Below are 17,008 nucleotides of genomic sequence, written 5' to 3'. Positions count from 1 at the left end.
TTCCCCATATGTTTATTATGTCCAACTTTTTTGTCTATCTGGTTTGACCTCTTTTTTTCTTCAAGGCAGTCACCTAGTTTAAGTTATAAAGGTTGATTTTTTTGACTTGTAATCAAATTTGTGGTACATAATACGTACATCCTTTGGATGATCAAAAAAATATTAATTAGCAAATTTTAAAAAATTATACAAAATGGTAATACGCAACACCGCACATATTTTTTTATTATGTCCATCTTATTTATATATCTGGTTTGACCTTTTTTCTTAAGTCGTTCATTCAATGCAAGTAATAAGGGTTGTTTTGTGACTTCTCAGCAAATTTATTGTATATAAGAAATATTTCCCATTGAATAACAAACAAAATATTGATTAATATATTTAAAAAAAATTGAACCAAGAGTAATATGAATAGAGTTTCCTACTTACATTAACATATGACTAAGCCTTTTTTTTCATCAAGGCAGCCAACTTGTGAAAAAATAAGGGTTGCTTTTGTAACTTATAATTAAATTCGTGATACATAAGATGTGCATCCCGTTGGATGATAAAAATATATTGATTAATAACTTTTAAAACTTTGTATAAAAAATAATACGTAGCTCCCCATATGTTTTTTTTGCCCAACTTTTTTGTCTATCTGGTTTGACCTCTTTTTTTCTTCAAGGCAGCCACATACTACAAGTTATAAAGGTTGATTTTTGTGACTTCTAATCAGATTTGTGATACATAAGACATACATCCTTTGGATGATAAAAAAAATATTAATTAGCAAATTTTATAAAATTGTACAAAAAATAATACGTAGCACCACACTTATTTTTTTATTATTCCCATCTTATTTACCTATCTGGTTTGGACTTTTTTTTTATATCATTCATTCAATGGAAATAAAAATGTTTGTTTTTGTGACTTCTAAGCTAATTTATGGTATACAAGAAATATTTTCCATTGAATAACAAACAAAAGATTGACTAATATATTTAAAAGAATTGTACCAAGAGTAATATGTATGCAATTTTCTACTTAGATTGAGATATGATTTAGCCTTTTTGTTTCATCCAGGCAGCCACTTAGTAAAAAATTAAGGGTTGCTTTTTTAACTTATAGTTAAATTCGTCGTACATAAGAGGTACATCCTGATGCATGATAAAAATATATTGATTATTAACTTTTAAAACTTTGTACAAAAAATAATACGTTGCTCCCCACTTGTTTATTATGCCCATATATTGATTATTAACTTTTAAAACTATGTACAAAAAATAATACGTTGCTCCCCACTTGTTTATTATGCCCGACTTCTTTGTCTATCTTGTTTAACCTCTTTTTTTCTTCAAGGCAGCCACCTAGTGCAAGTTATAAATGTTGATTTTTGTGACTTGTAATCAAATTTGTAGTACATAAGACGTACATCCTTTGGATGATAAAAAAATATTAATTAGGAAATTTTAAAAAATTGTACAAAAAGTAATACGCAGCCCTCCACTTATTTTTTTATTATTCCCATCTTATTTACCTATCTGGTTTGGCCTTTTTTTAAGTCATTCCTTCAATGCAAGTAATAAGGGCTGTTTTGTGACTTCTAAGCAAATTTATGGTATATAAGAAATATTTCCCATTGAATAACAAACAAAAGATTGATTAATATATTAAAAAAAATTGTACCAAGACTAATATGAATGGAGTTTCCTACTTAGATTAAGAAATGATTTGGCCTTTCTTTATCCATCAAGGCAGTCACGTTGTGAAAAAATAAGGGTTGTTTTTGTAACTTATAATTAAATTCGTGATACATGAGAGGTACATCCCGTTGGATGATAAAAATATATTGATTAATAACTTTTAAAATTTTGTATAAAAAATAATACGTTGCTCCCCATATGTTTATTATGCCCAACTTTATTGTCTATCTGGTTTGACCTCTTTTTTTCTTCAAGGCAGCCACCTAGTGCAAGTTATAAAGCTTGATTTTTGTGATTTGTAATCAGATTTGTGGTACATAGGACGTACATACTTTGGATGATAAAAAAAAATATTAATTAGCAAATTTTATAAAATTGTACAAAAAGTAATACGCAGCACCCCACTTATTTCTTTATTATGCCCATCTTACTTACCTATCTATTTTGGCCTTTTGTCTTAAGTCATTCATTCAATGCAAGTAATAAGGGTTGTTTTTGTGACTTCTAAGCCAATTTATGGTATATGAGAAATATTTCTCATTGAATAACAAACAAAAGATTGATTAATATATTTCAAAAAATTGTACCAAGAGTAATATGAATGTAGTTCCTTACTTAGATTTAGATATAATTTGGCCTTTTTTTTTCATCAAGGCAGCCCACCAAGTGAAAAGATAAGGTTTGCTTTTGTAACTTATAATTAAATTCGTGATACATAAGAGGTACATCCCGTTGGATGATAAAAATATAGTGATTAATAACTTTTAAAACTTTGTATAAAAAATAATACGTTGCTCCCCATATGTTTATTATGCCCAACTTTTTTGTCTATCTGGGTTGACCTCTTTTTTTCTTTAAGTCAGCCACCTACTGCAAGTTATAGAGGTTGATTTTTGTGACTTGTAATCAAATTTGTGGTACATAAGACATGCATCCTTTGGATGATAAAAAAATATTAATTAGCAAATTTTATAAAATTGTACAAAAAGTAATACGCAACCGCGCAGTTATTTTCTTATTATGCTCATCTTATTTATCTAGTTTGGCCTTGTTTTAAGTCATTGATTCAAATGCAAGTAATACAAGTTGTTTTTTGACTTCCAAGCAAATTTATGGTATATAAGAAATATTTCCCATTGAATAACAAACGAAAGATTGATTAATATATTTTAAAAAATTGAACCAAGAGTAATATGAATGCATTTTTTCTACTTAGATGCAGATATGATTTGGTCTTTTTGTTTCATCAAGACAGCCACCTTGTGAAAAAATAAGGGTTGCTTTTGTAACTTATTATTAAATTCGTGGTACATAAGAGCTACATCCTGTTGGATGATAAAAATATATTTGTTAATAACTTTTAAAACTTTGTATAAAAAATAATACGTTTTTCCCCATATGTTTATTATGCCCAACTTTTTTCTCTATCTGGTTTGACCTCTTTTTTTCTTCAAGGCAGTCGCCTAGTTCAAGGTTGATTTTTTTGACTTGTAATAAAATTTGTGGTACATAAGATATACATAAAAAAATATTAAGTAGCAAATTTTAAAAAATTATACAAAATAGTAATACGCAACGCCCCATATATATTTTTATTATGTCCATTTTATTTATATATCTGGTTTGACCTTTTTTCTTAAGTCGTTCATTCAATGCAAGTAATAAGGGTTGTTTTGTTACTTCTCAGCAAATTTATTGTATATAAGAAATATTTCCCATTGAATAACAAACAAAAGATTGATTAATATATTTAAAAAAAAATTGTACCAAGAGTAATATGAATGGAGTTTCCTATTTACATTAACATATGATTTAGCCTTTTTTTTTTCATCAAGGCAAGCAACTTGTGAAAAAATAAGGGTTGCTTTTGTAACTTATAATTAAATTGGTGATACATTAGAGGTACATCCCGTTGGATGATAAAATATATTCATTAATAACTTTTAAAACTTTGTATAAAAAATAATACATTTTCCCCATATGTTTATTATGCCCAACTTCTTTGTCTATCTGATTTGACTTCTTTTTTTCTTCAAGGCAGCCACCTAGTGCAAGTTATAAAGTTGATTTTTATGACTTGTAATCAAATTTGTGGTACATAAGACGTATATCCTTTGGATGATAAAAAAATGTTAATTAGCAAATTTTAAAAAATTATACAAAAAGTAATACGCAACACCCCACTTATTTTTTTATTATGCCCATCTTATTTACCTATCTGGTTTGACTTTTTTTTTAACTCATTCATTCAATGCAAGTAATAAGGCTTGTTTTTTGACTTCTAAGCAAATTTATGGTATATAAGAAATATTTCTCATTGAATAACAAACAAAACATTGATTAATATATTTAAAAAAATTGAACCAAGAGTGATATGAATGCGGTTTCCGACTTAGATTAAGATATGATTTGGCCTTTTTTTTTCATTAAGGCAGCCACCTAGTTAAAAAAGAAGGGTTGTTTTCTAAAGTTATAGTTAAATTCGTCGTACATACCCCGATGCATGATAAAAATATATCGATTAATAACTTTTAAAACTTTGTAAAAAAAATATTACGTTGCTCCCCACTTGTTTATTATGCCCAACTTTTTTATCTATCTGGTTTGACCTCTTTTTTTCTTCAAGGAAGCCACCTACTACAAGTTATAAAAGTTGATTTTTGTGACTTGTAATCAGATTTGTGATACATAAGACCAACATCCTTTCGACGATAAAAAAAATATTAATTAGCAAATTTTAAAAATTGTACAACAAGTAATACGCAACACCCCACTTATTTTTTATGTCTATCTTATTTACCTATCTAGTTTAGCCTTTTTTTTAAGTCATTCATTCAATACAAGTAATAACGGTTGTTTTTGTGACTTCCAAGCCAAGTTATGGTATATAAGAAATATTTCTCGTTGAATAACAAACAAAAGATTGATTAATATCAATGAATTTTCCTACTTAGATTAAGATATGATTTGGCCTTTTTTTTTTTCATCAAGGCAGCCACCTTGTGAAAAAATAAGGGATGGTTTTGTAACTTATAATTAAATTTGTGGTACATAAGAAGTACATCCCGTTGGATGATAAAAATATATTGATTAATAACTTTTAAAACTTTGTATAAAAAATAATACGTTTTTCCCCATATGTTTATTATGCCCACCTTTTTTTCTTATCTGGTTTGACCTCTTTTTTTTTTTCTTTAAGGCAGTCACCTAGTACAAGTTATAAAGGTTGATTTTGGTGACTTGTAATCAAATTTGTCGTACATAAGACGTACATCCTTTGGATGATAAAAAAAATATTAATTAGCAAATTTTAAAAAATTGTAAAAAAAGTAATACGTAACACCCCACTTATTTTTTTATTATGCCCATCTTATTTACCTATCTGGTTTGGCTTTTTTTTATGTCATTCATTCAATGCAAGTAATAAGGGTTGTTTTGTGACTTCTAAGCAAATCTATGGTATATAAGAAATATTTCCCATTGAATAACAAACAAAAGATTGATTAATATATTTAAAGAAATTGAAGCAAGAGTAATATGAATGCAGTTTCCTACTTAAATTAAGAAATGATTTGACCTTTTTTTTCATCAAGGCAGCCACCTTGTGAAAAAATAAGGGTTGGTTTTGTAAATTATAATTAAATTCGTGGTACATAAGAGGTACATCCCGTTGATCATAAAAATATATCGATTAATAACTTTTAAAACTTTGTATAAAAAATAATATGTTGCTTCCCATATGTTTACTATGCCCAACTTTTTTGTCTATCTGGTTTGACCTCTTTTTGTCCTCAAGACAGCCACCGAGTGCAAGTTATAATGGTTGATTTTTGTGACTTGTAAACAAAGTTGTGGTACATAAGACGTACATCCTTTGGATGATAAAAAAAATATTAATAAGCAAATTTTAAAAAATTGTACAGAACATAATACGCAGCACGCCACTTATTTTCTTATTATGTCCATCTTATTTACCTATCAGGTTTGACCTTTTGTTTAAGTCATTCATTCAATGCAAGTAATAAGGGTTGTTTTTGTGACTTCCAAGCAAATTTATGGTATATAACAAATATTTCCCATTGAATAACAAACAAAAGATTGATTAATATATTTAAAAAAATTGTACCAAGAGTAATATGAATGTACTCCCCTACTTAGATTGAGATATGATTTGGCTTTTTTCTTTTCATCAAGGCAGTCACCTTGTGAATAAATATGGGATGTTTTGTAACTTATAATTAAATTCGTGGTACATAAGAGTTACGTCCCATTGGATGATAAAAATATATTGATTAATAACTTTTAAAACTTTGTATAAAAAATAATATGTTTTTCCCCATATGTTTATTATGCCCACCTTTTTTCCTATTTGGTTTGAGTTCTTTTTTTTTTCTTGAAGGCAGCCACCTAGTGCAGGTTATAAAGGTTGATTTTTGGGACTTGTAATCAAATTTGTCGTACATAAGACTACATCCTTTGGATGATAAAAAAAATATTAATTAGCAAATTTTAAAAAATTGTACAAAAAGTAATACGCAACACCCCACTTATTTTCTTATTATGCCTATCTTATTTATTTATCTGGTTTGGCCTTTTTTTTAAGTCATTCAATCAATGCAAGTAAAAATGGTTGTTTTTGTGACTTCTAAGCAAATTTATGGTACATAATAAATATTTTCCATTGAATAACAAACAAAAGATTGATTAATATATTTAAAAAAATTGTACCAAGAGTAATATGAATGTACTCCCCTACTTAGGTTGAGATATGATTTGGTCTTTTTCTTTTCATCAAGGCAGCCACCTAATGAAAGAGATAAGGGTGGCTTTTGTAACTTATAATTAAATTTGTGGTACATCCTGATGTATGATAAAAATATATTGATTAATAACTTAAAATTTTTTACAAAAAATAATACATTGCTCCCACTTGTTTATCATGTCCAACTTTTTTTCCTATCTGGTTTAGCCTCTTTTTGTTTCAAGGCAGCCACCTTGCACAAGTTATAAAGGTTGATTTTTGGGACTTGTAATCAAATTTGTGATACATCAGACATACATCCTTTGGATGATAAAAAAAATATTAATTAGCAAATTTTAAAAAAAATGTACAAAAAGCAATACGCAACACCCCACTTATTTTTTTATTATGGTCATCTTATTTACCTATCTGGTTTGGCCTTTTTTTTAAGTCATTCAATGCAAGTAATAAAGCATGTTTTGTGAGTTCTAAGCAAATTTATGGTATATAAGAAATATTTCCCATTGAATAACAAACAAAAGATTGATTAACATATTAAAAAAAAAGTGACCAAGAGTAATATGAATGCGGTTTGCTACTTAGATTAAGATATCATTTGGCCTTTTTCTTTCAGCCACCTACTGCAACTTATAAAGGTTGATTTTTGTGACTTGTAATCAAATTTGTGGTACATGAGACGTACATCCTTTAGACGATAAAAAAAATATTAATTAGCAAATTTTAAAAAATTATACAAAGAGTAATATGCAACACCCCACTTATTTTTTTATTATGCCCATCTTATTTACCTATCTTGTTTGAGCTTTTTTTTTCCTGATTCATTCAATGCAAGTAGTAAGGGTTGTTTTGTGACTTCTACGAAAATTTATGGTATATAAGAAATATTTCCCATTGAATAACAAACAAAAGATGTATTAATATATTTAAAGAAAATTGTACCAAGAATAATATGAATGGAGTTTCCTACTTAGATTAAGATATTATTTGGCCTTTTTTTTCATTAAGGCAACCACCTTGTGAAAAAATAAGGGTTGCTTTTGTAATTTATAATTAAATTCGTGATACATAAGAGGTACATCCTGTTGGATGATAGAAATATGTTGATTAATAACTTTTAAAACTTTGTATAAAATATAATACGTTGCTCCCCATATGTTTATTATGCCCAACTTTTTTGTCTATCTGGTTTGAGCTCTTTTTTTCTTCAAGATAGCCACCTAGTGCAAGTTATGAAGGTTGATTTTTGTGACTTGTTATCAGATTTGTAGTACATAAGACGTCCATCCTTTTGATGATAAAAAAAATATTAATTAACAAATTTTAAAAAATTGTACAAAAAGTAATACGCACCACCCCACTTATTTTTTTTATGCCCATCTTATTTACCTATCTGGTTTGGCCTTTTTTTTAAGTCATTGATTCAATGCAAGTAATAAGGGTTGTTTTGTGACTTCTAAGCAAATTTATGGTATATAAGAAATATTTACCATTGAATGATTGATTAATATATTTAAAAAAATTGAACCAAGAGTATTATGCATGCAGTTTCCTACTTAAATTAAGATATGATATGCCTTTTTTTTTATCAAGGCAGCCACCTTGTGAAAAAAATAAGGGTTGCTTTTTTAACTTATAATTAAATTCGTGGTACATCCCGATGGATGATAAATATATATGTATTAATAACTTTGTACAAAAAATAATAAGTTGCTCCCCACTTGTTTATTAAGCCTAACTTTGTTGTCTGTCTGGTTTGACCTCTTTTTTTCTTCAAGACAGCCAGTTAGTGCAAGTTATAAAGGTTGATTTTTGTGACTTGTAATCAGATTTGTGGTACATAAGACATACATCTTTTGGATGATAAGAAAATATTAATTAGCAAATTTTAAAAAATTGTACAAAAAGTAATACACATCATCTCACTTATTTTTTTTATTATACACATATTATTTACCTCTCTGGTTTGACCTATTTTTTTATGTCATTCATTCAATGCAAGTAATAAGGGTTGTTTTTGTGACTTCTAAGAAAATTTATGTTATATAAGAAATATTTTCCATTGAATAACAAACAAAAGATTGATTAGTATATTTAAATTTTTTTTACCAAGAGTAATATGTATACAGTTCGTACTTAGATTGATAGATAGAGATACAATTTGGCTTTTATTTTCATCAAGTCAGCCACCTAGTGAAAAAATAAAGCTTTATTGATTCATTCAATAGCTTTTAATACTTTGTACGAAAAATAATACATTACTCCCAACTTGTTTATTATGCCCAAATTTTTTATCTATCTGGTTTGACCTCTTTTTGTCCTCAAGACAGCCACCGAGTGCAAGTTATAATGGTTGATTTTTGTGACTTGTAAACAAAGTTGTGGTACATAAGACATACATCCTTTGGATGATAAAAAAAATATTAATAAGCAAATTTTAAAAAATTGTACAGAACATAATACGCAGCACGCCACTTATTTTCTTATTATGTCCATCTTATTTACCTATCAGGTTTGACCTTTTGTTTAAGTCATTCATTCAATGCAAGTAATAAGGGTTGTTTTTGTGACTTCCAAGCAAATTTATGGTATATAACAAATATTTCCCATTGAATAACAAACAAAAGATTGATTAATATATTTAAAAAAATTGAACCAAGAGTAATATGAATGCAATTTCCTACTTAGATTAAGATATGATTTGGTCTTTTTTTTCATCAAGGCAGCCACCTTGTAAAAAAATAAGGGTTGCTTTTGTAACTTATAATTAAATTTGTGGTACATAAGATGTACATCCCTTTGATCATAAAAATATATTGATTAATAACTTTTAAAACTTTGTATAAAAAATAATACGTTGCTCCCCATATGTTTATTATGCCCAACTTTTTTGTCTATCTGGTTTGACCTCTTTTTTTCTTCAAGGTAGCAACCTAGTACAAGTTTAAAGGTAGATTTTTGTGACTTGTAATCAGATTTATGGTACATAAGACGTACATCCTTTGAATGATAAAAAAAATATTAATTAGGAAATTTTAAAAAATTGTACAAAAAGTAATACGCAGCCCCCCACTTATTTTTTTATTATGCTCTTATTTACCTATCTAGTTCGGTCTTTTTTTTAAGTCATTCATTCAATGCAAGTAATAAGGGTTGTTTTTCTGACTTCTAAGCAAATTTATGGTATATAAGAAATATTTCCCATTGAATAACAAAATATATTTTAAAAAATTGTACCAAGAGTAGTATGTATGCAGTTTCCTACTTAGATTGGTAGATTGAGATACGATTTGACCTTTTTTTTCATCAAGCCAGCTACCTAGTGAAAAAATAAGGGTTATTTTTGTAACTTATAATTAAATTTCGGGTACATTAAGGTACATCCCATTGGATAATAAAATAAAAAAGATTGATTAATAAATTTGAAAAAGTTGTACGAAGAGTATTAGGCAGCTCCACACTTATTTACTTATTTGTTTATTATGTCTCACTTATTTGTCCATATGGTTATGGCCCACTTATTTGCCTATCTTGTTTGGCCTTTTTTTTTCAAGTCAGTCAGCTAGTGCAAGCAACAAGGTTGATTTTTGTAACTTATAACCAAATTTGAGGTAGTTACATCCCATTTAATAACTGTACGAAAAGGAATACGTAACTCTCCACTTAATTTTTTATTATGCCCATCTGATTTGCTTATCTCATTTGGCCTATTTTTTTTGCCTTAAATATATATTTGATTCCTATTTTCATTGTTTTTATTCAATTTGGTAATCATTTTCGTTTTGTGTTCAATTAGGTTCTCATTTGGATCAAATTTTAGTCAGTTTAGTCCTTTTTACTAACGGTGTTTAAATAGTCAAAATTTTTTAACCGTACATACCATGTGTCAGTTACTGATTTTTTTTTTAATTTCTTAATATTATTAATTTTTTAATTTTATAAAAAATGGCCACGTGTCAAGTCAATATTGTGTCACGTGTCAAGTCAATATTGTGCCACATGTCAATGTCAGTGTCACGTGTTAGTTTGTGATTGTGTTATTTTTTGTGTTCAATTTAGTTCTAATATTCGTTATTTTTGTTCAATTTAGTTCCATTTTTTGTTAAAATGAATCAATTTCCCCCCATAAAATTAACACCAAATTTAATATCTTTTATAAAAATTATACTAATATTTTTTTTAAAATTGACATTTTTATTAATTATTTTTGAAATTCAATTATAAATTATTATATTTAATTATAAATTGAATATAATTCCTAGATTCAATTGTTAAATAGAATATTTCTAATTGTTATAATAATTAGTTTACTTTTCTTATTAAATATAAGAATTTTATTTAATTTATAATTAAATTTAATAATTCATAATTGAATTTCAAAAATAATTAATAAAAATGTCAATTTTAGAAAAAATATTAGTATAATTTTTATAAAAGATATTAAATTTTGTGTCAATTTGAAAGGGACAAAATTGATTCATTTTAACCAAAATTGAGACTAAATTGAATAAAAATAACGAATACAGAGACTAAATTGAACAAAAAAAAAAATAACACAACTACAACTGAGACGTGGCACTGGCATTGACACGTGGCACAATTATGACTTAACATGTGAACAATTTTTTTTAACTTGAAAAATTTTTAAAAATTTAAAAAATAGGAAGTGATGACACGTGACATATACGGTTCAAAAACATTAACTATTTAAACATTGTTACTAAAAATGATCAAATTGATCAAAATTTGACGAAAATGAAGACTTGATTGATCACAAAACGAAAATGATGACCAAATTGAATAAAAACAATGAAAATAGAGATCAAATATATATTTAAGCCAAAAATAAATGATGAATGAATTAATATGTTACTATTATTATTTTTTTATTTTTTTATTATATATATATATATATATATATATATATATATATTAAAATTATATTAGTAATCCTTGGTATGCTAATATAACTTTAGTCATTTTAGTTTAAGGTATAAATACTTATTTTATTTTAAATAAATCGCTAAAAATCATTCGTTCAAACTTAATTAATACTTTGAAATTTAGCTTTTTGAATTATTTAATATGTGTCACTTTTTTGCTAATTATTTTTTTATAAATTATTAATTTGTGTTATCGTATAAAAAAATTAACATTTTCAAGTAAGGCAATATTTGACATCATTATAAATTTTCACATATTCCAAAGTCCATCAATCATATATTATTATCACATAAAATTTTATTAAAAAAATAAAATAATACAAAATATGAGGAATCACACTAAATTTATGATAAAATTTATATTTCACTAGACATAGACAAACTATGTTTGTTATAAAAAAAATATAAATAAAAATATTCAATATTTATGACAATGAACTTTTATAAAAAATATGATTTTGATTTACATTAATTTTAAAATTATGTGATTTATGTCAAAACGTTTTTGTTATAGAAGCGAATTAATATTATAGTTTGATACAATTTTTCTGATCCAACACAAAAACATTCTGTAAATTTGTTTTAACTTGAAATCATATTTTGACCTAAAATAAATTCTTCAACATGAAACCAAACATGTGTAAATATTTATTAAATATGCCGATCAATATTTCCAGTAGTCTTGTTAGTTTTTTTTTTTTTCAAGCCATTTTTTATTTTTAAATTTTTATTCAAATGAAGTTGTCTATGGTTACTCTATTGCTTGATTCAAGTTTTAACAAAAGTCTCAATTGTCTTGCTTTTGGATCCAAACCGATCCAACACTAAAATCTTCAACCGTCAAAAGGCCAAATAAATAAAGTGACTCAAACCTCCCTGAAATCCAAAAACATGCAAGAACCCTAAAAATCCTAGGTATCAAAATGGGAGAGAACAAGGACAGAACTGAAAAAACCTAATGAATATAAAATGCATGCAAACCTATACATGAATTAATATGAACATATGTGGTGCGAAATTTTAGGCATCACCATTTTGTGAAGCCATTGGCAAGGCTAACTCACAATCAGAAGTGATTGGTGATCGACAAACTGGGCAATTTGCATGGTCCATGAACCATGCATCAACGCAGGATTTATGAAAAACATGATTACAAAGAGGCAACAACCGCACCACATCGTCATCTTCCCACTGTCCTAGGCAAATGGAGCATTCAATATTTTGGCCCAAATGAATGGCAATGGCACCAGTACTACTTGTTTGTGTTGTAGAGATTGAGAAAACTGAGATTTTGTTAAGGATTTCTTGTTGGATCCCTTCACTCTTTACAGAAGTTGTGCTGTCCCTGCGTTGTGTAGTGTGAGTTCTAACGAAATGCCTCAAGAGGATTATGCAGTGGTACACTGCTATTGCTACAGTAGAACAAACTATGCCAGCAGTGGAGAGAACAAGAGGGGTGACATAGGAGTTCATTACAGAGGTGGTTTTGTCATTGGTTCATCATGTTGAATTGGTCGAGGTTGTGGTTTAATATAGAAAGAAAAGATGCATTTTGTGTTGGGGTTTTGATTAGGTTTATCAATCTTGAATTGTTATTCCACCAAAGATGGGTTCTGTTAGATTGACTACTTCATTTTCAAAATGAAAGCTCAAGTACAATTAGATACTTGATTAAGAAATAAATACTAATAGAAATTTAGGAATATTTTATGAATTCTGAGATAAATTTAGTGAAAAAATATAACAAAAATAAAATACGAATCTGATTATATAAGAGATTTAACACTATCTCTAATTTAAAATTTTAAATCAAATATTCAAATTTTCATCTTATGAAATATTTAATTTTCTCAATTCTATTAGATAGAAAACTTACAATGACACTTGGAATCTGATAAATCTTTGTATTTATACTACTTAGTAAATCTATATATTAAATCAGGTATATTGTAACTCATGTCCCATCAAGCTGTACAGTGTAAAATGTGCACTGTATTACACATAATATTAAGTTAATTATATCAATTCTGCACTTAATAATAATTGATTAGTATTGTTTGTATTTATTGTTAGTGTTATCTAAAATGCTAATAAAATATAAAATTAAATTGTTCTACTAAAATATATAAATACTACTGTGTGCATAGTATATATTATTATTATTATTATTATTTTTATTATTATTATAATTAAAATTATTATTAACTAATTAATGAGAAAAACTCTTGTATCACTATATCACACACAAACCACCTGAACATGTATCACTTAGAAGTTATTTTTAATCTATTTTGTCAATTTAATTCTTACAAATTTTTACAAAATTTACTACCAAATTTATTCATAATTATCTCTAAATTCTTTACAAAATACATAATTTACTTTACAATCTACTAAAATTCATTATCTGAAAATAAACACAAGATTAATGTAAATTTAATATTGGAGTAATTAAAGAACGAAATAGTAAATATAATTTATCTTGTCTGCTTGTCACATCTAATAACAGGAAATAAGTATATGTGAGCACAACCTAGTATACATTGAATATTAGAGTCATTAAAGAAATAGTAAATGTAATTTATCTTGTGTTCTTGCAAACTATCTTATAAGAAAATAAATATAAATTTTTATGTGTTAATATTGAGGGATGTGCTCAATACTCGAAAAGTTGTCATGTCATATATTGAATTCAAATTGTATAAATTTTTAGGAGCATTAGTGAAGTTGAATGTTATTAATAAAATAATTTAGGATATTTTTTTGTTTCATTATACCAATTATAAATGATGACAATATTTATTTTAATTTTTTTTAATAGTTGGAAATTATAAATTTTTAATATTATTTTTAAAATTATTATCTTATTCTTATAATTTGCATATATGATAATTTTGTGTTAATAGGTGAAAAGATATTACAGTTGTTATTTTAGTGGCAAAATATGATATTTTATTTCATAATTTTTTTTAATTTTTTTAGCATAGTTGTCAATCTATCTATTTATGTGTCTATTTACGATGAAGATTGAGGTAAAATAGTATATAATATATTTTAAAAAGTAAAAAGTAAAGTAATTATAATACTTTAAAATTAAAAATAAAAAAATCAGACATAATAATATAGTATTTTTGTAAAATAAAAAAAAAAAAACATCTATTATTCCCGTGCATTACATAGATAAAATATAGTTTTTGATAAAATCTTAAACAATTGTTATGTAATCAAGTCCTTGTTAAAAGATTAGTCTCAATTGCATAGGATTATCAACAAAACTCGGGCTTTCTTCCTTTACTTTCAAAATTTATTCTGCAACTCTAAATATTTTTCAAATCTTAAAAATACCTTTTTGACGATTTAAGCAAAGTTACTTAAATTATATCTCTAAAATCACTTTAAGATGTGTTTCAATTAATAATATTTTGGATGTCAAAATATATCATTCAAAGTCGACATTCAAATATAAATATTACCTAAAATTAATTTCTCAAATATATATTACCAGAATCGAATTTCAAAATATATATAAAACCGAAAGTGTACTTTTGAAATATATATATATATATATATATATATATATATATATATATATATATATATATATATATATATATATATATATATATATATATATATTCTTTTCTCGTTTATATTTTTGTATTTTAGAGTTTAATTGTTTTTAATTTTTTTTTTAGTTTAATTTATTTTTTAATACATCATATAAAAACAAAATTATATATATATATATATATATATATATATATATATATATATATATATATATATATATTTTGATGTTTAATTTTATTTTTCAAATATATTAACAATAATTAAGAAATAAATTAAATTAAAAATACTTAAATTTTAAATAAAAAATATTAATTTTTTTTTATTTCTTTAATTTTATTTAAAGTTATATTTTCTCAATTTTAAATGTTTTTTTTATTATTTAATTATTTATTTTTTATGTTTTCATAGTTCTTAATATATATTTTAAAAATAAAATAAAATATTAGTTTAAATTATTTTTTAATTTTATTTATTTTATGAGTACTTTTATAATTATTTAATTTATATAATATATATATATATATATATATATATTTATATATATATATATATATATATATATTATTTTCTATTTTATTTGAATTTTTTAATTCTATTTAAAAATTAAATTTTTAATTTTAATTATTTTTTCTTTATTTTTAAATTTAAATTTATTTTAATATAATTTGTTAAAAATTTAATAAAAATAAAAATTAAATATAAAGAAAAATAAACTTTAAATTAATATATATATATATATATATATATATATATATATTTTGCAAGTCATTAATATTCAGAAGTCAAAATTATTCACCGAATATTGACATTCAGTAACATCTTTATTGAAAATCGATATTTAAATATAATTTCGGAGTGCGATCTACTTTATTGTGATTAAATAGTCAAAAAGTAATTTTGAAATTTAAAATTTTGTTGAAGGTGGAGAATAAATCTTGGAGGTGAAGGAAGAAATCTCCTTACTCAGTTTTAGTTATTTGGGTTGGGCCAATCCTATCATTCAAGTTTAAAGACTTGTCAAACAAACTAGTACATGATCAGAAAATAATATATATATATATATATATATATATATATATATATATATATATATATATATATATATATATATATATATAATTAGTTTAAAATTTGGTGACTTAAAATCGATGTAAAAGGATCGTAATTAATTACTTATGACTATTTAATTTGATTATTTTATATAATAAATTCATACTTTGTCTAACTTTAATGAGAACAATAAAACAAAGAAAAGAAAATGGTAAGTAATGTTATTTAGATGGAAGGACAGGGGTGAAGATTTAGTCGAGAACTTGCGGTAGATATGATTAATCTAATTTTTTTAATTTAAAAACAAAATAATAATTTAATGTAAATTCTTTTTTAAATATAAATTAAAGTTAAAATAGCTTTTAAATAAAATATTTACTATAAAATTTTAATAAATGAAAATTTTATGTATCAAATTAAAATATTTTTAAATAAATTACTGTTCAAAATATAAAAATTTAAATTAATAATTTTTTATTCATTATTTTAATATGTTATTTATTTATTTATTATATTAAAAAAATTATTTATGTTAACATATAATCAATTATGTTTATTTAGTGTAGTCGTTTATTTACATCAATTTTTTTGAATTAAACATATTTTTAGTTCCTTTTTAAAAAGTTTATACATTTTAGTTTTCAAACTTTAAAATAAATAAATAAATATAATCATTTTATTATAATTATGTTAGATTTTGTTGGTGTATCAAACATATTTTCCAACCGATATTGAAGCAGAAAGATATAAAGAGAATGAAGAAAAAAATAAAAAAAAATTTATAATAAATATAATTGATGAAATAGTAACTATTTGATATGTATATAAAAATTAATTCATAAAATATTTTTTTAATAAAGTAAATTTTAAAATAGAAGTCATAATTAAAATAAATTTTAAATTAAAATAAATTTTAAATTAAAATAAAATATTATCATTAAATTTTAAAATTAAGTAAATCATATTTTAAAATAATAATATATTAAAATAAATTAATTTAT

At 24.7% G+C, this 17,008-nt stretch overlaps 1 protein-coding gene across 1 annotated transcript; it reads right to left on the bottom strand.

The window, feature by feature from the left end:
- Window positions 1-12,407: 12,407 nt before the first annotated feature.
- Window positions 12,408-12,860, bottom strand: LOC114190913 (RING-H2 finger protein ATL32-like). The gene has a single exon (XM_028079994.1). The coding sequence runs from the start codon at window positions 12,858-12,860 to the stop codon at window positions 12,408-12,410; it is 453 nt and encodes a 150-aa protein (XP_027935795.1).
- Between the last annotated feature and the right edge of the window lie 4,148 nt (window positions 12,861-17,008).

This window comes from Vigna unguiculata, chromosome 1, assembly GCF_037176805.1.
Source record: "Vigna unguiculata cultivar grain cowpea cultivar isolate G323 ecotype 2 chromosome 1, ASM3717680v1, whole genome shotgun sequence".
NCBI classification, from domain to species: Eukaryota; Viridiplantae; Streptophyta; class Magnoliopsida; order Fabales; family Fabaceae; genus Vigna; species Vigna unguiculata.
Note: the sequence above shows the minus strand (reverse complement) of the source record. Positions and strands in the feature narration are given on the sequence as shown.